The sequence below is a fragment of the Octodon degus genome, unplaced genomic scaffold (genome assembly GCF_000260255.1).
Source record: "Octodon degus isolate 3935 unplaced genomic scaffold, OctDeg1.0 scaffold00071, whole genome shotgun sequence".
NCBI classification, from domain to species: Eukaryota; Metazoa; Chordata; class Mammalia; order Rodentia; family Octodontidae; genus Octodon; species Octodon degus.
Window position 1 is genome coordinate 8,668,224 of NW_004524647.1, and position 25,184 is coordinate 8,693,407.

The following is a 25,184-nucleotide window of genomic DNA, read 5'->3' on the forward strand; positions in this document are numbered from 1 at the left end:
GTCTTCAAGATCTGAAACTCTGTCTTCACTTTCACTTAAACGGTTTTGCAAGCTTGTGATTGTGATTTTACATTCCTCTATATCTGTTTGACTCTGCTTCATGCGATCTATTTCTTTCCTGTATTGCTCCTTCAAGGAATCCATCATTTTTTTAATGTCCTCTATTTTTTTTTTTTTATCAATGTGTTCTTTAGAAGCATTTATAAGTTCTTTTACTGCAGTGTTTTTTTCAGAGTGGGTTTCTTCCCTATGTTTCTGTAGTTGATTCTTTACTTCAGATCCTATGAGTTCAGAGAATCTTTTCTTATTTCCGAAAGTTCCACTCTGAGTTCCTCTATAACTTTCTGCTGTTGCTTATTTACTGTTGACGCTATTAATTTGTACATTTGAGCTGAGCTAGTAGAAAAGAGTTCCGCTCTGAGTTCCTCTATGACTTTCTGCTGTTGCTTATTTACTATTGGCGCTATTAATTCATACATTTGAGCTGAGCTAGTGTCCTCTGCACTTGTTCTGCGTGGGCTTTGGGTTTCCTCTATATGTCTTTGCATTTGATTCTTTACTGCAGATGTTATTAATTCAGGGATTTCTTTTTTCATTTCCAGTCTGAGTTCCTCTTTACCTTTCTGAAGCTGTGTCTTTATTTCAGAAGCCATTGATTCATTGATTTCAGCTGTGTGATTCCCAGTTTGTTCTGTGAGTGTCCTGTGCACTTGTTATGGTTGGGCTTGGGTTCTGAGATTTCATTTTGCTCCTTCTCGTTGTCATATTGTGTGGCACTGTCTTCTGACCTTTGTGGTAGATCTTTGTTGTAGTTATAACCTTAGCACCTACTAAAGTTCAGTTGCAGATCTACAAAGTTTGGATTTATCCAGTTGTGCCTGGCTTGGGTCTGGCTGCTGTGCTCAGCTCCTTCCTGCTGCTTTCTTTGGGGGTGAACCTGTTGTGCCCCTCTGGCAAGATGTTCTGCTTTTGGATTGGCTGGGTGCTTCTGTCCCCTACACTCTCTGCAGAGATTGCAGCTGCAGTGTTTCATCCCAGGCCTGTATGCCAGGCCTGAATTGAGTCTGGAGAGGATACGGTGCAGTGGGGGGGAGACGCAGCTCTCCCACACACACTGGGTCTGGGCTAGGACTGGGTCTGGGGTTCCCAGAATGCGGCAGAAATTCTTTTTCAGCAGGCAGGGTGTGAGAGGTGCTGCGGAGTGGTGGGGGGTGTCTCAAGGAGGTGGAAAAGGGTCTCACCCACACTGCGCCTGGGCTGGGACCGTTTGGTCCTGCCGGTGCAGCGTAGCCAGAAGCTCTCCCACACACTCACCAGGGCTGGGCTAGTACTGGGTCTGGGGGTTCCTGGAATGCAGCAGTATATTTATTTATTTATTGTATTTAGTACAAGTTCTATAGGCTCTCACTACATAGATTGGACTTTGGGTAATCCTTCTGTTTATAGCCTCCCAAGTGCTGGGATTATAGGCGTGCACCACCACGCCCAGTCTCAATTGCTGTCTCAGCTTGTCCCAGGGATGGGGCTGGCATGACAGGCCTGGGGATCGAACTCCTGGCCCCTGTGTCTGCCTCTTCTAGCTCTTCATTTCAGTCTCTAAATCCCCCCTCTGAGCTATCTGGCCAGCTGGCCTGGAATGAAGTTTAATATACAAAAAAAATAGCTACATATATTAGATATTGTGAAAATTTAATTCTAAATAATAAAGGAAACTAAATAAAAAACTATAGATACTAGTGTAGCATGAAAAACCAGAATGAGGTAGCAAACTAATATGTATCTGACATATATATGTGTATATAAACTCTGTGTGTGTGTGTGTGTGTGTGCGCGTGCGCGTGCATGCTTATAAAAAGAGCTTGCGCAGACATATTGAATATTTTCCTGCTATTTGTAATTCTGCTTCAGCTCTAATCTGCCATAATGGAAGCGGGCAGTGATACAGGTCACAGTGTCTGAAAATACAGTTTGGCTTAAGAATGAATTAATAGCCAGGGATTTAGCTCAGCGGCACAGAACCTGCCTACCAAGTGTGAGGTTCAGTTGTGAGGTTGATTCCTGTGGTTGGGTTGGGGTGGGGTGGGATAGGGTGGTGAATTAACAGGGGGATTTTCTTTTCGAGCAACAAGTATACCATTCTAATTTTGCTTTGTTTATATTAAAACAAATTTAGTGTGCAAGTAATTTACATTATTCAGAAATGATTATCAAGTCATATGAAAGAAGGCCAAGGGTAATCACAGGAAAATTAAATAAGAAATACTTTAATTTGAAGGACTGCCTCTTCTAGCTCTTCATTTCAGGCTCTAAATCCCCCCTCATTTAGTGGGTTGTCTGTTTTATCTTCTGGAAAGGTCACTTTTTAATGTTTTATGGAAAATGAAAATGTTTTCCCACAAGAATCTAAAATAGGTATTACATTTGAGTCTGACTCCTATTTTAAAAAATAAGTGTATCTTTCCAAGATTTTTTTTTTTTTTTTTTTTTTTTTTTTTTTTGCAGAACCAGGGATTGAACTTAGGCCCTTGGACTTGCCAGGGAAGCGCGTATTCCACTGAGCCATCTCCTCGGCCCCTTTCCAAGATTTTTGAAAGTTGGCACTGCTACACATATTTTCTGGGCACAATTTGTTTTTTTAAGTTTCTTTTTTCCATGGGTATTCAAAATGAAGAATAACTTGTTATTGAAGTGAGAAAAAATAGCATTACTGTGAAGCTGATTACAAATGGTATTGGAAAGAATCTTAGCCATCCATTTGGAAATATTTTTCCAGTTTGTTAACATCTTTAAGTCTCTTAAGAACTATTTTTCTTTTTAGCTTTCAGAGAACAATTTTTTTTCTGTCACTATAGTCAGTTTCTGTTCAATAAAGAAATGAATAGCTTTGGTTTTGTAGTTCTTCTTAATACTTGTCCTATAACTGAAGGAAAGTATCTACTGAATAGTGTAAGCATCACTTTATGGTACATGTTTCTATTAGATTAAAAATTTTCTTCTGTGGTCACAACTGCTGCTGGTTACCCATTCCCCACTGGTGGCTCTCCATTTAGTATACAGTGGCACTTTCTTAGGGCAATTTAAAAAAATGTGACCTGTAGACTGATGGTATGAAGGTCCTGTCTTTCCCCATAACCTTTTACCATTTGTTGATAATATACCTGTGTATTTTCTAGTGATATTTTGCAAAGTTTAATATTTCTTCTGATGTTTCATCAAAAAATCATACCTATTTTCTTTATTGTTGCTTGACTTGTCTGTAAGTGGCAGGAAAGGGTAGAATGATCAGTTCCTTAAGTTGTTTTTTTCCCTAAGAAAATTTGAGCTCCTTGAGTACTGTTTTGATTTTTCCCAAATAAATACCTAGGGAATATGTATGCTCAGTGTCTTAAGACCTTTCTGCCTAAAATCCTCATTTTGCTAGTGATGTTATATTTCCCTATGTCAGAAACTTTGGTAGTAAGTGAAACTAGTTTTAGGGAGAAAACATTTGTTTTATTAGGTTTGTCACTTAACCCTCTCTCCACTCAGTTTCTCCTCTTTGCATTCTGGTTAATTTTTTTGACCAGTTTTGTTTTCTTCTATTCTATCTTTCATGTTAGAGTTCAAGATTGAGACCATATTGCCATTGTAGTATGTGAGGCCTTTTACCATGATTTAGTCCTTTTTTGTTTCTTTGTTAAACAAAACAAACTACTTGAAATATACTGAACATAATTAATTTCACTGTCTCATTAATTAGCTAATTGCTATTTCTCTTTCAAATTGAGCTTTAGTATTATTCATTCTTCTGTAAAGCCACTTGATATCTTTGACCTTATAGCTCTTTTCCTTTGCATTCCTTAACAAAACAACACACTTCTACTTATTTATTTAATTTAGTAAGTACAGAAGCACTTTTGATTTAAGTGCGTAAATTTTTGCAGGAATGGGAACTATGAATGGTGTTTCTGTAACTTATACTGAAGAAAGAACCTAAGGGTTAGGGTAAGAGACAAAATTTACAAATGGACGGTGACCTTACAACCCCTGATCAAGTCATATTTGAGCTGCCTCTTTTCCACTTATACAGTTTCACATTCTTCTAGCTGCTACTGAGTATCTGTCAAATGCAAGGGAGGATAGCAGACCCCTTTACTACAGCAAGCTCAATTGTTGGTCTTCATTTACTTTAACAGGTGAGGGGGATCTTTGTTACATATTTCTTCACATCTGAAGTGACCACCAGTAAGGATAGTTTATGAACTGTATCTTCTGTGGCAGCTATATTTCATGATTTTTAAATGTATTTTTAAATATATAAAGTTTGTATTTAAGAAAGGTGAAGAAGGACTGTCTCAGCATTGTCATACTTTATGTTGATTGGAGAGAAAGTAAAAAAAAAACCTAAAACATTTAAAATTTTAGTCTTACATGAGATCTTTATCTCAAACATTTTTCATTTTAAATTATATTTTATTTATTTGGTACGGGTCTTGCTATGCAGCTTGGACTTACAGTGACGCTCCTGTCTCACTCTGCCCAGTGCAGGGATTACCCATGTGTGCTACCACATCCAGTTTCAGGGCTGGGGTTCTGGGGCCGGTGTGGCATGCGATATCCAGTATTGAACTCAGGTCCTTGCATTTGCCAGTCAGGTGCTTAGACTGCTGAACTATATCTCCAGGCCCTTTTGTCTCAAATTTATTCAAAAATTTTATTTGATTTACTAAATTTATTATTGAATTATACATGAGCTCCTGAAATTAAACTCTACTTAGTTTAATGATTTTTAAACAATGTATTCACTAATTTTATATATACTTTTCCCCTATGCATTTTGAAAATGATCACAACCTATACCTTGCTACATATTGTTTTGTTACACTGTTTCTGCTATTTCTAAGATTGAATCCAGACTGCTTTAAATAATTTTGAGGCTATGGGAAAGATAGCTTTTTATCTGCCTTGTACTTTGTTATACTAAAGTTACTCTGCTTTTTCTTTTTCTTTCTTTTTTTTCCTTTCTGTTAATAGATACTCCCTTCGGAGGGGTAGCTCCTTTACTTTTTTAACACCTGGCCCCCACTGGGACTTCACCTTGGTGAGTAGACATCTGAGTTTTTATTTTAAGGCATTAGATGGAATTAACTCCTGGGTTGTCTTTCAGTCTATTAAACAGTTCATGTTTGTACTTCTGAGTGTTTTGAGGAACAGAATTTCTATAGCCATCTTTTGTGTGTGTGTGTGTGTGTGGCCGGCTCATCCCACCCTGGGGGTGGAGGCTGGCGTGGCCTGTGGTGCTGGGGATCGAACAATGGTTCCTGTGCTTGCCTAAGCTGGTGCTTTAGACTGCTGAGCTATCTTGCTGTTCCTCTATAGCCATCTTTGACAGCCTAGTTTAGTCCTTTCTACAGATAAGCTAGAAAGTATTCTTTCTTCAAGTACATAAAAACATTTTGCAGAGCATTCATATCCATTAATTTTTAACTGTATCCTCCTTACTCGTACCATTGTTAAATTTAAGAGTCTGTATTATGAAACATGAAGTTATTTTTATGCATATTCTCCAATAGCTTTTTTGTTTTAAATCTTTTTTTAAAATTTTTGATACAGGGTCTTGCTACGTAGTTCAAACTTGTAGTGATCATCCTGTCTCAGCCTCCCCAGTGCTGGGATTATAGGCATGTGCCACCACACCCGGTTCGGGGGCTAGTACAATGTGCCTGGGTTCTGGGGCTGGCATGGCATGTGGTCCTGAGGATTGAACTCAGGACCTTGTGTTTGCCAGGTATGCGCTTATACTGCTGAGCTATCACCTCCGCCCCTCTAATATCTTTTTTCAATTGAAAAATACAAAAAATTTTACACTTTGGTAGAAGTATTTTCTTGTATTGATCATGTTAATACATAGGGACTGTTGCATTTTTTTTTAGGGTAAGACTACAGAGGCATGTAATTTTTTGTGATATTATTGTGGGAAAAATTGAATCAATGGCAGGTCATTTTCAGGAGCTCAGGAAGACAAAGGAAATTTTATTGACACTAACAGATCCCAGAGGAGTAGTCTCCAAAATCTGAGGTGTTGATTATAGAGAGCTTGTCTTTCTTATTGGGTGGCAAGCAGAAGTTATAAGAACGAGATAAGCTTTTGCTGAAGGTTGTGGTATGTGGTGAGCATAGTTTATGTAGCAAAGTTGTAACAATCACAGAAATTTCAGCTTGATGACAAATCATATCCTCTAGCTGAGTTGAATGACAGAGAACAGAATGACTGCAACTGTTGAGAAGAACTGATGCTTAGGTTAGGATTTCTGCTTTGACACCAGAAAATTGATTCCTTCTGTACTTAAAACTCAGTGGGGGATATATATATATATATATATATATATATATATATATAATATATAAGTAGATCATGAGTTTTATTTAAAAGAACTAGCAAAGTTAATTCTGTTTCTAATTGGCCAAATACTACTACTTTTTATTTTGATGGTGTTCTGATAGATTTGGCTAATTTGTATGTTGTTCTTTCATATTTAGTGTTTGTTTCTATTGGGCATTCCTGTTCAGATTTCTGTATTTTTGTACCCATTACATGAATCTAGCTGGTGAAGCATTCATAGCAAAAGTCTCGCGGGTCTTTCTTTCTTTCTTTCTTTCTTTCTTTCTTTCTTTCTTGTTTTTTTTTTTTTTTTTTTTTTTTTTTGGCAGAACCAGGAATTGAACTCAGGCCCTTGTGCTTGCCAGGGAAGCGCTTATTCCACTGAGCCATTTCCCTGACCCCTCGTGGTTTTAATAGAGTTCTACATTTTCCTTTGAAGCATTTCGCATCTTGACTCCTTTCCCTCACAGGTTGATGAGCCTAACCTTAAACAGAAGAAGTTCAGTGGAAAAGGATCTCCATATTTTTGTTGTACAAACTTATCAACAAAAAGTATTGTGAACATGTACTCTTGATATAATTATCTTTGTACTGCCTTTATTAACTAGTACCTCAAAGTACAGTTTTCACTTAAGGTAATGTTAATGGTAGTGGGCATGCATCTGTATTTCAAATAGTCACGATAATTTCAGCTTACGAATGACTTTTTTTTGCCGAACTAGGCATTGAACTCAGTACCCTGTGCTTGCTAGGCAAGTGCTTACTCTACTGAGCTATCTCCCTGGCCCCAGGGGATGACTTCTTTGGAGTCTGATTAAATCACCCTTGTTTTTAACCTTCTAATATAATTGATGATATGTGTATTCATTATCTGTACATGAATTTTTATTAAGATACATGAAAAAAATGAAGTTTCAGCAGTTTTTTCCTGCATTCAAAAGAAAGTATCTTAGAGAGCTGGGAAAACCATTTGGTATAGATTTCCTATGACAAAAGAGGGTATGTCTCTTGATTTATGTATTGAAAATTCTGGTATATGATTAAGGAGTAATAAGAAAAATTTATAATGCTTAAGGTGTAGTTTGAAAAAGAAACAAAAATTAAGCATCTAATCATAGAGGTTAGACAAAGAACAGTAGAGTAAAACAAGATAGAAGGAAAGGTAAGGGGAAAAAAAATCACCCATTTAGGATAGAACTCTTGGCAGACTTCCTTAGTGTGAGACCTATCACAAACAACATTTGTAATGACCAAATAATAGAAACATTACTTTTAGACAAAGCCTACTATCACTGTCTATTCTTCAAAACAGTAAGCCAACACAATAAGATTAAAAACAAAAAAAAAGTGGTATACAAATTAGAAACAGAGCCGGGGAGCTGGCTCAGTGGAATAAGGGCTTCCTTGGCAAGGGCAAGGGTCTGAGTTCAATCCCCTGTTCCGCAAAAAAAAAAAAAAAAAATTAGAGACAGAAACAGTAATTGTTTCTGTAGAGTGCTCAGCAGCAGAATATTAGTAGTAGGTATTGAACTGATAATTTTAAACAAGAATTTAAAAAGTCAATAGAATTTATATAGGCTTGCTATAAACAATCAAATGTAATTTTAATGATGATTATGTTCTCTCTTTCCTTTTAACTGTGTGCTGTGACTCATCCACATGGGTGACACTCACAAAGGATCTACAAACTGGGTTTCAGGATAAATCCTGAGGAGATGTGACTGACCTTGTCAGATACAAAGTTACATTTCTTGTTATATAGGTCTTGCTTTATCTTGGTCTTAACCATCTAGCAGAAAAGTATAAAAACGAAGTTTAAAAAGTAAAGCCATATTAATATGCTGAGCTGTAAAAGGCTCAAGTCAACAACTTCTGACATTGCCAGTCCTACAGAAAACCCACTACTATTATGGACTACTGGACTATATTGGAATATTTTGCTGAATTCACGCCCCTACAATATTTAAATGACAATGGAATACCCATCTCTGACAAAACAAAAAAAAGGGGGGGGGATACAAATGAAAGAACATTTTGTATCTTTATTTTCAAAATAGGGTAGATATACAGCTACTTTCCCTGAATTCAATGAATAGAAAGATTTGTTCTAATAGTGTTTGTGGACAGGATATCATGTCTGCATCTTCTACTATGAATAACCACTACAAAGACACCAATAGGCAATTTATTAATAATTGAAACTGGCCTACTAATTGGTTTTGAAACTGTCTCATTGCTATTTGTTTCTCAATAAAATTATTAAAATTAAATAAAATAAATTTTTTAAAAAACTTAAAAACGTTTATGAAAAAGGAATAATTAAAACAAGGAATAAATTCATGAAAAGCCTATGAATTTTATGGAGGAAATTTTAAAGCATAGTTTCATACAGGGAAAGCTTCTCATAAAAATATCAGTGCTCTACAAAACTGCTCCATATTCAATGCAGTTTTAATAGAAATTCTGTTCGACTTTAATAGATCTCATTCAGCAATTTATGTGAAAGAGTAGCAGGTTTGAAACAAAACTAGTATACAAGATAGGAAGTGTATCACTTTATTAGTTATTAAGACGCAGTATCATAAGAGCACACAAATTGATAAATAGATCTAGGAACATAATAAGAGAACTTATGTGTATATGAGGCCTTACTGTATCATAGACATGATGAAAGAATGAAACTCCCATCAAATGGTTTGAGGTTGGATGTACTTGGCTGTACTACCTCATGCTACATATATACTTGTGTGATTTCTAGATTGATTAAAGGGATATTTGAAAATATTTAAAAGAAATTACATAGAATATTTTAAAACCTATTAAATTTCTTTATTAGTATACTCAGATGTATATACAATTTCCTATAATTCTGTTTGTAATTTTTCCCATATTTTAATCTTTTTGCTTGGTACTTTGTTTTCTTTCTCTCTCTCCTTCCCCACTTAAATCCTTCCATCCCCAACCTGTTCTCTAACCCTTGTCAACACCATGTCTATCCCTCCATATCTTCCATACTTTATTTATATCCTTATTTGTTAATACGAATGTGTTCACAGATAAGATACATAAATACAGGAGTTTTGATTAGCTGGCTTTTCAAATTTGCAGTGACGTAATTCATACTTGTCTGGAGGCGATTGATCTTCAGGTCAATAAACATTCCTTGAGTTTCAAAACTTTATTTTTGAGGCTTCCCCCATTTTTATTTACATTGTTCCTTTGTTTCTTAAATCATTTTCTAATGCCTTTCAGTTCAATTTAAAATAGTATCTGTTTTGCATGCCTTCATTTCCTAATAAGATAACACAGTGTTTTAGAGCTTTCAGTGAAATACATAGCCTGCTCGAGCATGCACACTTTAGGTCTACTACCACATCTATAAACCATTTCTCTTTTTGCAGTGATTTTGTGTTGGATTTGACTTTGGGAATTTTTATTCATTTTTATGTAAATTTTGTTTCCTCCACTTTTATAAGCAAACTTGGTTCATACAGCTTTTCTGGCTTCTCTCTTGTTTTCATGGTGGCTTGCTTTCTGAGACCTCCTGGCTCTTATTTCTCCCACATCTATCTGGACTTTCTCTTTCCTCTTTTTTTCTGTTCATTCTGTCTTGCTGCATTGTAGTCAGTCTCCCAGCAATGTCTTCTCATTTGGGGCCAAGAAATGGAATAAATGCCTGATTGGTCAGTTGTAAGATTTTATAAGAGCTAGGTTGTGTGAAAAGTAATGTAAAGAGTCATTTTGAGACGGGGAATAATGAAATGTTATGTAAGTGTTCAATATTGATTAAGAACTAGAAATGATAGATATGTACACAGTTCTACTGCTGGCAGTGGCAGAGCTGAATTATTACTGGAAAATGCTTCAAGGATGTGGATATTCCAGTTCATAAATCTGCTTCAGGCAACAAGTCTTAATTACTTTGGCATTAAAAAAGAATTTTTCCCCCTCCCAATAAATAATGGGTTCCCTTAAAAAAATCTCATTACTTTTCTGTATTAAATATATTTTACTTTTTATCTAACAAGTACACAGTCCATGACTTACATAAGAGTTCTATTTTACATAAGTTTTTTAAGTGGGTAGAATGACTGTACAGCAAAAAATCTAAGAGATACTTGTTTAGATGATATGTGCCAGAGACAATTTATGAGCAGCCTTCATCAAAATAATTTTCTTTTTAAAAGTGATTTTTATAGTTTCCTTGTTTAATGGGATAACATGCAATTCTATAAAAGGATGAAATCTTTTTTTCTTATAGAAAAGAAAACGAAGAGAGAAAGATGATGATGTTGTGAGTGTTAGCAGCCTTGATCTGAAGGTAAGCCTTGCTGCCCAGTCAGAGAAAAACATTTTAAAATTTGCAGGAAACACGGAGAAGAGTAAATGCTTTGTTTTATGGGGGAGAAGAATGGCTGGTGTGTGCTTTCAAGTACAATACTGAGCAATACCGGCTCCTCTTTAAGATATCATCATCGTGCTGTTTTGTGTCTTAGGATACCACTCTTCAAAACAATGTTGGATTGTAACTGGTACTCAGAAACATAAATGCTGGAGCCAGGGCCATAACGTATACAGAGCAAAGAGGTAATCAGAGAGATGGTGGTGAAAAGCAGAACACCATGTCCTTCAGAAAGAGGCAGTATTGCAGTGCTTTAACATGTTGGTACATGTAGGACTGGCACAATCTGGACCCTTGACTGAAATCTGAATTGGAAATACTGAGTCAGTTTATTTATTTTTAATTTTTTAATATTGAGTCAATTTAAAAAAATAAAAGGCAAGCTGAACAATTCTGCAAGTCAAATGTTGCCTGTATAGGCCTCACATGAGGCCAATGGTAAACTCACATTCAGTGCACACTTCTATAAAATAGTTGTATATCCATTTTGTAAAGTTGTACAATCATCCAAAAGCCTAGTAGCATTGAACTTTCTCTGTTTTTGCCGAATGGCAAATTTTATGAAAGCATCTTAGTTTTAGAGAAAAGATTACTATGAAAAAAGCTTTACATTTTTAAAATGAGATTTGTTTCAAATGTTTGACATGCTTATTTGAGCAGCTGGTACTTCTTACTAAATAAAAGCAATATTTTCCACCTTTTTTTTTGTTGTTGTTGTTGTTTTTGTTTTTGTTTACAGTCCTAAGGATTAAACCTAGGACCATTACACTGAGCTGTATCCCTAGTGTTTTTGTTAAGATGAATCTCAGTTGACCAGGTTGGTCTCCAACTTGCAGTCCTCCTGCCTCAGCCTTCCATGATTCTGAATTTACAGTGATGTGCCATCATGCTAGGCTCTAAAACTTAATTTTTTATCGATACTGCCTGTTAACATTTTAGCAAACCCAGCAAGTCAATTTTTTTTCTTTTAGTATATAGTATCTTCTTATAAGAATTATATGTTTTTATGGGCTGGCGAGATAGCTTAGTGAACTAAGCACCTGCTTAGGCGAGTGCAGGGACCAGGGTTTGATCCCCAGTACCACATGCCAAGCGGGCCCCATCCTGGCACGCACTGAACCAGTCATCAAGGCCCAGTGTGGTGGCGCATGCCTGTAATCCAGTGCTGGGGAGGCTGAAAACAGGAGGATCACTACGAGTCTGAGCTGCATAGTGAGACCCTGTACCAAATACATAAAAATAAAAAAAATGATGTGTTTTTAAGTGTTAGGCTTTTTGCAAAACAATTTTAGTTGCATTTAAAATAGTAGATCCTATGAAATAGAAAATACTCAAATGGGAAGGGGGGCTAGGGAATGAAAGGGAAGGGAAAGAAGAAAAAAAATGAGAAAAGGAAAAATGAAAACAGGAGAACCTTTTGTAAGTATAATAAATACCTCTTATAAATAAACAGAAGAAGGCTTGAAGGGCAGGTAAAGGGAACAAAAAAGAATCAAGTTATATCATGTAGAGGTACAAATTTCCTATGATGGATGTTATTATGTATACCTAAAATGTACCAGTAAATTTAATTAATAAACTTTGAACCTAGAGAAAAATATTGTATTTAAAAGTCTGAACTGGCAACATTGAGTATTTTTAAGTGTGTTTCCAATCAAATTGTCTACAAAAATAAGACAGTTTTATAGTGTCCCACATGTATTTACATAGTCAGATCTACTTTTCTTCAGTCCAGCTTCAGTCCAGTTAACTAGAATATGGTCAGATCCATCTTGTTTCATCTGTCCACTGACTTTTACCTCCCTTGGGTTATTTTGAAGCAAATTGTAGCAGTGTTCTTATTTTATGTCTTAATATTTTGTTATCTGTCAATTATTTTCAAAGTCTAAAAGATAAGTACTTAATTTTAAAAAATGGAAAAAATTAATTACAATAAAAGACACATTGCCATGAATCCCCTCTCAAAAGACTTCCTGTCATTTAAAAAAAGTGTATAATTTAAAAAATTGTATTTGTTCATGTTCACAATTCATACAGTTTATAGTCATCTAGGGGGGAATGGTTATATATACATATTACAGCTTCTTTAAAAAATTTATTGTGCCAGCCACATAGCTCAGCAGATAAAAGCACCTGCAAGCAGGTGCAGGGGCTGAGGGTTTGATTCCCGGGCCTGCCATGCAGGCCCAGCCCCTGGGGCATGCTGAGATGGCAATTGAGACTGGGCATGGTGGTGCACACCTATAATCCCAGCTCTTGGGAGGCTGCAAACAGGCAGATCATTATGAGTCTGCTGTAGTAGTGAGACCCTGAACACCGTGTAGACCTTTCCCTAAAATACAAAAAAAAAAAAAAAGAAAGAAAGAAAGAAAGAAAGAAAGAAAAAATTATGTATTTGGTATGGGTCTCGCTATGCAGTTGGAACCCATACTGATTTTCCTGTCTCAGCTTCTCCAGCGCTGGGCTTGTAGGCATGTGTTTCCACACTTGGTTTTGGGGTGGCACAGCATGTAGTACCAGGGATTGAACCTGAGTCCTTGTGCTTCAGAACACTGAGCTTTGTTTCTTGCCCCCAGCAGTTTTTTTTGCTCCGAATGCCTTCAGGGAAGGTTTGGCTGGCTTGAGTTGTGGGGATCGAACCACAGCAACCTGAGCCTGACTGCTTTGTTGAAGCAGCCACTTAAAGAACTGAGCTAAGGGGCAGCCCCCCCGCTTTTAATCCCCTTTCTTTTTCCCTTCTCTTCTGGTTCCCTTACTCTTACTTTCTTGATTTTATTTGTCTTAGCTCATGTTATGACATATGGTACCTATATTAATTGGGGTTATTATGGCACATCTTCATTCTTCTCATCTTCCCTTCCATTATATTTTCCAGGTCCATTTTCCTACAGATGTGTCAGATGTCTCATTCATTATAGCCAAATAGTATATATAACATTTTGTTTGTCCAATTGCCTGTTGATGAGTATACAGGCTGCTTCCAGGATTTAGCTATTATGGATTGCGCTACTATAAACATTGGTATACATATATCATTATAGTATGATGACTTAAACTTTAGGAGAAGATACCTAGCAGGGTTATTACTGGGTCGTGAAATTCCTAATTTCAGTTCCATGAGAGATCTGCATACTGATTTCCATAATGGCTTTATTAGTTTACATTTCTTTTTCATCATAGCCTTGCCAGCATTTATTACTTGATTCCATAATGCTTCCTGTTATTTCTGGAGTAAGGTGGAATCTTAGTATTGTTTTAATTTACATTTCACTAATGACCAGAGGTGTTGAACATTTTTTCATATATTTGTTGACCATTTGTGTTTTTTCCTCAGTGAAGTATCTCTTCATTTATCTTGCCCATTGTTTGATTGGATTTGACTGGATCTTTAATATTAGGTGGCTTGATTTTTTTTTTTTTTTTTAGTTATTTGTATATTCTAGGTATTAGTCCTCTATCTGAGGAGTAGCTGGCAAAACATTTTTCCCATTCTGTAGTGTCTTTCCACTCTTCGGACTCTTACTGTACAGAAGCTTTTCACTCTGATACAGTCCCATTTGTTGATTCTTGCTGCTTTTGCTTGTGTGACTGAAGTTCGGCCTAGAAAATCCTTTCCTATAGTTATGTCTTCAAGTGTTTTACCTATTTTGTCTTCTAGTAGGGGTAATGTTTCTGTTTTAATGTTTAGATCCTTTATCCATTTTTATTTTTATTTTTATTTAGTATATGGTGAGAAATAGGGGTCCAGTTTCATTCTTCCTCAAACTGAAAACCAATTTTCCTAATACCGCTTGTTGAATAGGCTGTCTTTCCTCTAACATATGACTTTGTCTTTTTGTCAAATATACAATAGTTCAGTATGTCTAGGGAGATTTCTGTATCCTCAATTCTGTTCCAGTGATCCACTTGTCTGCTTTTTGTGCCAGCACTGTGCCATTTTTATCACTATTGCTTTGTAGTATAGCTTAAAGTCAGGCATTACTAAGCAGCCTGTCTTCGTCTTATTGCCCAAAATTACTTTTGCTATTTGAGTCTCTTCTGGTTCCATATAAATTTTAGAATTATTCTAGATCTAAGCATGCTGTTGGTATTTTGAACAGGATTGCATTGGATCTGTTTAAAAGTTTTGGAATTATGGCCATTTCGGCAATATTGATTCTTGCTCCCCCGGAGCAGAGGACTTCCTTCCATTTTGTGATGTCCTTTTCAGTCTCTTTCAGAGCACTGTAGTTTTCTTTTTAATTAATTAGTTATTTGGTACAGAGTCTTGCTGTGCAGCTCGGATTCATAGTAATCTTTCTGTCTCAGCCTCTCGAGGGCTGGGATTACAGGCATGCACCACCATGCCTGGTTTCAGTTTCTAGCATGATGCTCTCAGGGATTGGGGTTGGCACAGCATGCGGTACTGGGGATGGAACCTGGGTCCTTGCGCTTGCCGGGTAGGCGTTTAAGACCACTGAGCTATCTCCCCAGGCCCTGTAGTTTTCTTTGTAGAGGTGTTTTACTTTCTTGGCTAAGTTAATTCCTTGATATTTCATTATTCTTGAAACCGCTTTAAATGGTATTCTCATAATTCTCAATTTGTCATTATTCTATTTTATATTTTTAAAGAATACAAAACAGTAATAGAAAAAACAGCATTAGAAACAATACAAAATTTCACTAAACAAAGTAATAGGAATTCAAAAATAGTTGCTGTATTGTGTGATGCGATCTTCAAATTACTTGTTCAGGTTACCAGATATAAACATGCAACATTGGTTTAAAGAAAAAATAAAACTGAATAATAACAAAAAAGTTGTAGAAAATTCAAAAGAAAAAAAAATAGGAATAAAAAGGAAAAAAATTTAAGCATAAAACTGCTCCTTTCAAAAAACTAGCAGAAATTGATAGTACAATTATCCAAACTATTCTGCACGTATACCTATAAATATCATTTGTCCTTTTCCTCCCCGCCCTGCTTTTCCTTCTCATTGAACGAATTCTTTCCCTTTCACAGTATCTATTGTACCTTTCAAATTTTAATTATTCTTTCAGTTTCTCACTCTAGTGAGATAATACGATGTTTGCATGTGTTCAACCTGTTCATTATTGACATACATAAATGTTGAAGATTTTTGTGCTAACCTTATATCCTGCTACTTTGCTAAAGCTGGCTTTTAAGAGTTTTTTGGTGGAATTCTTTGGGTTTTCTACGTAGAATATCATGTCATCTCCACATAATAATGAGTTCTTCCTTTCCTGTACATGACCCTCTTATTTCTTTCTCTTGCCTAATTGCTCTGGTTAATATTTGAATTATGTTGAATAGAAGAGATGATAGTAGACATCCTTGTCTTGTTCCTGATTTTAGGAGGAATGCTTTTAGTTTTGTTTCTACTGATATGATCATGTGGTTTTTCACCTTGCTCCTGTTTGTGATGTATTACATTTATTGACTTATATATGTTGAACTGTTCTTGCATCTTTGGGATAAAACCTACTTGATTGTGATATATCATTGTTTGACAATGTGTTATATTGTTTTTGCCAATATCTTTTTGAGGATTTTTTGCATCTGCATTCAATAAGGAGATTGGCCTATCATTCACTTCTTAGTTGGGTCTTTATCTGGGTTGGGGATGAGGGTGGTGCTAGCTTCCATGAGTGAATTTGGGAGCATTTTGTCCCTTACCATTTCCTTGAATAGCTTTAGGAGTATTGGTAATATAACTTCCTTAAAGCTTGTGTAGAATTCCAGAGTGAATCCATCAGGTCCTGGACTTTTTTTAGTTGTTAGATTATTGCTGAATTAATTTCATTGCTTACTGTTTGGTTATGAGGCATATTTTTCTTCTTGAGTCAGTTTTTTTGGCTTGTATGTGTCCAGGAATCTGACGATATTTTCAGAACTTGCTAATTTGTTGGAATATAATTTTTAAAGTAGCTGTCTTCTGGATTTCAGTAGTGCCACTTTTTTTATTTATAATTGCATGCTTGTGCGTGTTTTTCTTTTGGTGGGTCTGGCTAAGCGTATATCTATTTTATGTATTCTTTCAAAGAGCCAGTTCCCTCATAGTTCTTGTACACCTCGTCTTACTGTAGTTCTTCTTTAAGCTGTTGTTTTACAGATTGTGGATACTTTGTCCTGGAGAAGCTGAATTGCTAGCACTTACTGTTCCACCATTTTATCTTGCCAGGATAAGTACTTTTAAAACACACAATTAGAAACTTTTTCATAAAATAGTACAAACGACAAAACAATTCCTTACTAACATTAGATTCAGTGTTCACATATTTCCCTGACTTACATGCTTTTTACTATTTGAATTGGATTCTAAAAAAAGAGTCATACATTGAGATTAATTTTGTGTGTGTGTGTGTGTCTGTCTGTGTGTGTGGTGCTGGCAGTTAAACCCAAGACCTCACATTTGCTAGACAGGTGCTTTATCTTGAGCTATATCCCAACCATAATGACCTCTCTGAAGTTTTTTTTTTGTATTATTTTTCATTGTTAAAGAAATTGTCATTTTTTTTCTGTTGAGCTTTCCACCTCATGGATATTCAAGATTGCATCCGTAGTATTACCGTGTTCCTTATTCCTTGTATTTCTAATAAATTGGTGGGTAGATCTAAAAGCCTGTTTAGATTTGTGTATTTTGGATTATCTATTTCTTCAGAAAAGTACATAGTACATTTTTGTGATAGTCTGAAAGTTTATGACCATCGCTTATATCATTTTTTCATTGTGTATTGCAAAACAGTGATACACTTTTATCAGTCTTTGTTAACTGGAATATGTATGTAAAGAAAATTTCCCACATTAGCCATTTGACTCTTCCAATGTATTGATTTATAGTAAAGATAAGACATGTAACTCTTTCTTTTTAAAATAAGTTTAATTTACTGTGTATTGTAAACATGTACTAATAAAAACAAAAGTTGGGGAAAAGTAATTCATTAGCATTCTTTAAAAGAAAGTATTTTTTCTAATACTTTCACAAACTCAAAGATGTAAACACATTCATTTTAGCAGTTATGCTTACTAATTTACCCATTTTTAGCCATTTCAGGTTGATTCCTTTGCCTTTTTGACATGGTCTTACCCTATGTTAGAGGTTTACTATCCTCTTTGTCTTCCAAGATAATAAGTCTATTACTGCAGGCCTACTTGTACAGTTTTTTCTGTTGTATCCTTAAAACCAGTAACTTCTAAAGGAGGTCTGGTTTCTTTAGGTAGAGAGTATCTTAAAGTGATTTTTTTGAAAGAATGGCCTCATGCCCTCTGAAATCTTTATTTTCTACTCCCTCTGTTTTATCAGGTCTTCGTCTTTGTTTTTATTGCCGTGACTCAATTTGGATTGTATTCTTAACAGTTTTTCTCACAGCAGTTGTAGTTTTGAAATTTATATAGTCCAAATTGCTTCTATTTCTGTGGGCACTTTTCTTGCCCTTAACCAAAGAATTGGATCCTTCAGAACCCTTGCCAGATGAGCTGCTATTTTCAAATTAGCATGACATTGAAGTTTTATTGGCAGTTGAGGGGTTTATCTCATCTCAGGGCTATCACAGAAGACCCCTGGTCTTCATTGTCCTTTATGTACAATACTGGTACCATGAAAGTCTCCTGAAGTTGTGATTTGTTACTTTCTGTTCTTGTTTTGACATTTGGGAGAAATTTGTTTCTTCTTTTTGTTGTAAATTTTGTGTATGGGTTTTCTCTTTTGCTGTGTTAGTACTTTCTTACTTATTTATTTATTTTTTGTGGAGCTGGGGATTGAACTCAGGCCCTTGCACTTGCCAGGGAAGCACTTATTCCACTGAGCCATCTCCCTGGCCCCAATACTTTCTTTAGAGTTAAGATTTGTCAGTGATTTAACTTAGTGAAGAATGAAAGCACAGGATAGTAAAATTGGCCAGAGAAACAAGTATTCTGATTGGCCAAAGAACACAAGTATTCTAATCAGTGAAAGAAAGGATGTTGGAATGACATTGCTAAATTAGATATCAAAAAGACTAATAAGCTTATCTATATCTCTGGCTACAAAGTTTATTTGCATTGCTGTGAGTTTTCTAGAATTGACTTCTGCCTTTGTAGAGTTATAAAATACAAAATAAAAGCCTAGCCATTGGGGCATATTGGCAAACTCTTGTACTTCCAGCACTCTAGGAGGCTGAGGCAAAATGATCACAAGTTCAAGTTAACCCTGGGCAATACAGTGACCTTGTCTCAAAATTTTAAAAAATATAAGAAGGATAAGGTATAACCCCCTATAAAGCCTAATCAATAGCAAATAGTGATTTAAACAAGAAATTTATAGCCATTATAGCCATTAAAAAGAAAAGAATACACTGAAAGGATATTTAGGTGTTCTTTTTATCCGCTTTCAACTCTTGGATTTTTTTTTTTTAACAGCCCCTTTTTGTACATAATCTTCCAGAATTATTCATGATTCTAAACATAGATTCAGTAAGCAGTGTTAACACAGTTAACTTTCTTACAGTATGTTCAGCAAAACCTGAGCGATCTGGAGTTTAGAGCTATTTGTTAGTTTTTAACCTTTGGTATATTAGTAGGGTCCCTTAAACACAGTTTTAATATTTGAGTTTCTTTTGAGCAGATTTATTTGTAAGCATTGAAATTTCATTTTATTTTCCAAAGAACAAAGTATTTATTTAATAATATTTTTAAGAGATTATAATTCATTCTGTTTTACCATTGTCATTTAGGTGCACTGGACTTTTATAAATGTAAGATATATTATGGAATCTTGGAGGTCTTAATTTTTCTTTATCTTAAAATATTTTTCTGTTTTATTATTGTAGAAATTATTTCATTGCCTATCACTTCTTTTGTTGTTGTTTTGTCTTTTTGAGACAGATTTTCACTATCCAGTTCACTGGCCTTGGACTCACTTTGTAGCCCAGGCTGTCCTTGAACTCACAAGCAATCCTTCTGCTGCAACCTCCTGAGTGTTGGGATTATAAGCATGCATTTCCATGTCCGGTGACTTTTTCTTATCTATACTAAAAAATTAAAATGAAAATGAACAATGACAGTACACCTAGAAAGACATTGTGCAATTGAAATAAATTGTCATCTTTTAATTTTGTGCTGTGATGCCCAGAGTACTATAATCCCCCCTTATTCACAGGGAATAAATTCGAGGATGCCTCATAAATGCCTAGAGTGGCTAATAGTAGTCAACCCCACACACAAACACTGCTATACTGTAGCAGTCAGTCTGTTGACAGTTACTAAATGGCTAATGGAATATACTGAACAAAGAGATGGTTCAATTCTGGGCCAGTGTAGTTGGAAGGTACAAGGTTTTATCAAGATGCTAAGAATGAGGCATAATTTATTTATTTATTTTGGGCACACAATTTAAGATTATAAACTATTTCTAGAGCTTTCTATTTAATTTTTTTTTTACATTATTTGGCTACAGGTGAAATTTAAAAGAAGGAAAACTTTAATAAATGTATAATTTATCTGTCAAGAAAGTATACAAGAAGACTAGAGACACAGTCTAATTTTAATCTTTGGCATATGAAACACCAGGGTTTTTTTTTAGCACCATTGATCCTCAGGTCTGTTTTTCTGCCAGTATCATGTTGTTTTTATCACACTAGCTTTGTAGTATAATTTCAAGTCAAAGATTATGATGTCCCCTGCCTTCCTTATGTTGCTGAGAATTCCCTTTGCTATTGTAGGACTCTGCTGTAGGTTCCAAATGAATTATGCTTTGAAATTTTGATTGATCTTGCATTAAATATATAAAAATTGCGTAACTATGGCCATTTTCACTATATTGATTCTTACTACCCAAGAACAAAGGATATCTAGTTTTCAATGTAGAAGACTTTTACTTCCTTCATACGCTTGATTCCAAGGTTTTTCATTTTTTGGATGCTGTTATGAAAGTTGTTGTTTTCCTAATATTTCTCTTGGTAAGTTTGTTATCTGTGTATAGAAAAGCTATTGATTTTTTAGTGTTGACTTTGCATCCAGCTATAGTACTGAGTTTGGTTATTATATCTAGAAGTCTTTTGGTGGCATTCTTGGGGTCTTCTATATAAAGTGTCATGTCATCCACAAATAATGATAATTTGACTTCTTCCTTTACTCTATTGAATTCCTTTTGTTTCCTTTGTTTGTATAGTCACTCTGGCTAATACTGAACTGTATTGAGTAAGAGTGGTGATAGTGGATATGCTTGTCTTGTTCTTGATTTTAGAGTGGAAGCTTTCAGTTTTTGTCCATTTAGTATGATGTTGGTTGGTGGTTGTCATAGATGGCTTTTATCAGGTAGAGACAAAGGCCATTTATTCCAAGTTTCTTTAGGGTTTTTATCATGAATGACTGTTGGACTTTGTCAAATGGTTTTTCTGCATCTATTTAGATGATCATTTGTTTTTTCTCCTTGGTTCTCTTAATATATGGTATATGACATTTATTGATTTGTGTGTGTGTGTGTGTGTGGTAAACAATCCCTGCATCCCTATAATAAATCCTACTTGGTCATGTATATTATCTTCTTAATGATTTGCTGCATTCTGTTTGCCAGTGTCTTATTGAGGAGTTTTGTATCTGTGTTCATAGGGAGATTGGCCTATAGTTCTCTTTCTTGATTGGGTCTTTCTATAGTCTTAGTATCAGGATAATGCTTGCTTCTAGGAATGAGTTTAGGAGTACTGCCTCCCTTTCAGTTTCATTAAAGAATTTAAGAAGTAGCAACATTAGTTCTCCTTTCTTGTAGAATTCAGCAGTCAATCTATCAGAACTTGGGCTTTTCTTTTTTGGTAGGTTTTTCATTACATCTTGGATTTGTTGACTGATATGATTTACTTAGAATTTCCATATCTGCTTGATTCAACTTTGGTAATTACGTATTTAGGAATCTATCCATTTCTTCTGTTGTTGTTTTTTTTTTTTTTTATCTTACTAGAATACAAATTCTTGAAGTAGGTAAAGACAATCTTCTGGATTTCTGCATATCTTTAGTGATTTTGCCTTTTTCTTTCTTTCTTTTTTTTTGTATTTTAGGGAAGGATCTACAGGGTGGGTGTTCAGGGTCTCACTACTAGATTGGATTCATAGTGATCCACCTGTTTACAGCCTCTCAAGAGCTGGGATTACAGGCGAGTGTCACCACACCCTGTCTCAACTGCTATCTCAGTGTGCCCCATGGGCGGGGCCAGCATAGCAGGACCAGGGGATTGAACTCACCCCCACCCCCACCTCCAGCCCCTGCACCTGCTTGCAGGTGCTTTAATCTGCTGAGCTATTTGTCAGGCACATCTTTTACATTCCTAATTGCATGGATTTGAGTTTTCTTTTTTGATAAGCTTGGCTAAGTGTTGTTGATTCAAACTCTTCACTTCACTGAGTCTTTGTATTGTTTTCTTAATCTTTAATCATTTCTTTAATTTCTGCTCTGATCTTTATGATTTCCTTCCTTGTACAAGCTTTGGGCTTGACTTGTTCTTCTTTCTGTAGGAGGTTGAGGCTCAACATCAAGTTTATATGAGTTTGCTCCATTTGCTTGATATGGGTATTCACTACTATAAATTTCCCTTGTAGGAGTGCTTTCATTTTGTCCTGTAAGTGCCAATATGTTGTATTTGTGTTATTGTCTAATTGAAGAAAAAGTCTAATTTCTTTTTTAATTTCATCTGTGACCCAGTGGTTGTTCAGGAGAGTATTTAATTTCTGTGTTTATGAAGTTCCTGTGTTTGCCTTTGATTTCCAATTGCATTGCACCATGGTCTGATAATATGCATGCGATAATTTCAGATACCTTGCATATACTTAAGCATGTTCTCTGACCTAATATGTACTATGTGCTCTATTTTTGAGAATATCCCCTGTGAATAGAGAAAAATGTCTATTCTGATGTGGGGTGGAACAATGTAGAGATCTTCTAGTAAGTCCATTTGTCCAAATGTTTGGTTTGGTTCTAATATTTCATTGTTAATGTGTGTGTGTGTGTGTGTGTGTGTGTGTGTGTGTGTGTGTGTAGTTGATCTATTTGTGACAGTGGGATATTTAGGTTTCCCATTACAATTGTATTAGTGCTTATTTAACTTTTTGTGTCTGTTAATGCTTGTTTTCTATAGTTGGGTTCTTTGGTTTTTGCTTCATACAGTTAGGCTTGTTACCTCTTTCTTGGTTGTTCCATTTATAGGGATTGTAGTGACCTTTTTCTCTTGTAGTCAGTCTTGGTTTGAAATCCATTTTGTCTGCAAATAAAAGAGCTACCTCTCTTATTTTTGGTTTCCTACAACGAGTACTGTTTCCATCCTTTGACTTTCAGTTTATGAATTTCTTTTTGAATTAAATATATTTCTTATGTGCAGCATATTGTTGATTCTTGTTTTTTGGATCCATTCTGTCAGCCTGTTTCTTTTGATTAGTGAATTGAGATCATCAACATTGATGGTTATGACTGATGTATATTGACTTATCCTTGTCGTATTATTTTTCTGTTGTTGGCTCCCTGTTTTTCTCCTGTGTTTAATTGATTGCCTTCCATGGTGAGTTCATTGTGTTAGTGTTGATGGAATTGTAATCCCTGTTATCTCTTTCTAGAGTGTTCTTCAGAGCATTTTGGAGTGCTGTTTTGGTGTTCATCAGTTTTCTCAGGTGTTCTTTGTCGTGGAAGTATGTTATTTCTCCATCAACTTCGAAAGATAGTTTTGTAGATACATCAATCTGATTTGTTGATTGTTTACTGAACTATTTCATTTCAGGCTCTCTTTGACTTGAACGTTGTGTTGAGAAGTCTGTTGTGAATCTGATAAGCTTTGCTTTATGGATGATTTGTTTCTTTTCTCTAAGAGCTTTTAATATTCTGTTCTTATGTTGAATTCTGGAATCTTGACTATTATATTTCTTGCTGTAGATTTACTTTGATCATGGCTAATTAGAATTCTGTATGCCTTACATATGTGTATGCTTTTTTGCTGCCAGGGAAGTTTCCTGCCATGATGTCTGTGAACAGGTTTTTTTTGTGTCATTTTTATGACTATCTGGTTTTATATTAACTCCGATCAATCTTATATTATTATTCTTTGCATCTTCTTCTGATACTAATCTATTTTTATAGTGTATTCTTATATACTGTTTTTATAGGATCTTCTTACACTATTATCATCTTTTTATTCTATCCTTTTTTTGCATCATCTAGCAGCTGGTGAATTGATTTCTGAGGTCCTTGCCATTTTTAAGAAATCTTTCTTCTGATGACTGATAATTACAGACCTGTCTTCTATACCTGATATTCTGTCTTCACATTGGCTCATTCTGTGTATTCTTTCATTGGAATTTTTAATCTAGCTGGCTGTTTTAGTCTGTTTTTTATATTTCATTTCTTTACTATATTGGGCATTCATGATATCCATTATTTTCCTAAACATCTCTCTTTTTTTTTTTTAAATCGGCATCTACTCTAGAGTCACTAAGCATGTTTTTCATTGTGGTCACCATCTCTGTAGTTATTTAAGGACTATTTAGGATTTTATTTTTTCTAGAGCTTCATTTACTTGTTCTGTTACTTCTGCTGTTGACTCTTCAGATCATCTAGGTGGGTGGGTTTTGTGTTATTTCACCTTATTGTTCCTTGGTATGCCTTTGGTGAGCTGGATATCTGGGGCTGCATTTTATTGTAGTGTCTCTTCCTCCTCTTCCTCCTCTTTTTCTTCCTCTTCCTCCTCTTCTCCTTTTCCTTCTCGTCCTCCTTCTGCCTCCTCCTCCTCCTCCTTTTCGTCCTCCTCCTCTTTCTCCTCCTCCTCCTCCTCCTTCTTTAGTTTAATTCCTGGGTTGATGCTTATGAATTGCCTGTGGTGAATAGCTTTATGCTAGTAGTTACAAACCTTAGACTGCTTCTCAGGAGTGTCTTTTCTGTGTAGCGAGCTTTGTGTTTTTAGTCTGTTGCTAGATCCCGTTTCAGTATGTGGAAGATGAAGAATTGCTGCCCATTTGGCCAAGCCACTGTATTTTTTTATGACCTTTAGGGAATCGCAGCTTTAGAATACCAAGAAGAACTGCTTAGAACAATAATGCCACTTTGGCTGAAGTGGTGCAATCAGCAATGACAATAGCATCAAGAATAGCCTACAAAATGACTAAACAAGGTAACTATTAATTTGCCAACTTTCTCCACTTTTCGTTCTATAATGTAATCTCAAATGAACCAGAAAATTGTATACAATAAATAAGTCCTCACTATGGTAGTTTTACCCTCAAGGGAGAAAATTTAAAAGAGGTTAGGGGACTAAATTAGAGAAAAGAAGAGGAAGAGATTAGAAGCAAGGATGGAGGACACAAAAGGTCATAACAAACATTGTGAAACTGATTGAGGCAGAAAGGAAAAAGGAAGAAATAAGAAAACAATAACAGAAAACTAGAACTCATGTAACAACAAAGAATGAAGAGAA

The 25,184-nt window shown here is 35.5% G+C and overlaps 1 protein-coding gene across 1 annotated transcript in view; it reads left to right on the plus strand.

The window, feature by feature from the left end:
• Net1 (neuroepithelial cell transforming 1) overlaps positions 1 to 25,184 on the plus strand; it is a 73,229-nt gene that overhangs the window by 20,349 nt on the left and 27,696 nt on the right. Inside the window, exons 2-3 of the mRNA XM_023719763.1 lie at positions 5,014 to 5,080; positions 10,623 to 10,682. Of these exons, the coding sequence (XP_023575531.1) occupies positions 5,014 to 5,080; positions 10,623 to 10,682 (127 nt within the window). The remainder of the gene's footprint in view (positions 1 to 5,013; positions 5,081 to 10,622; positions 10,683 to 25,184) is intronic.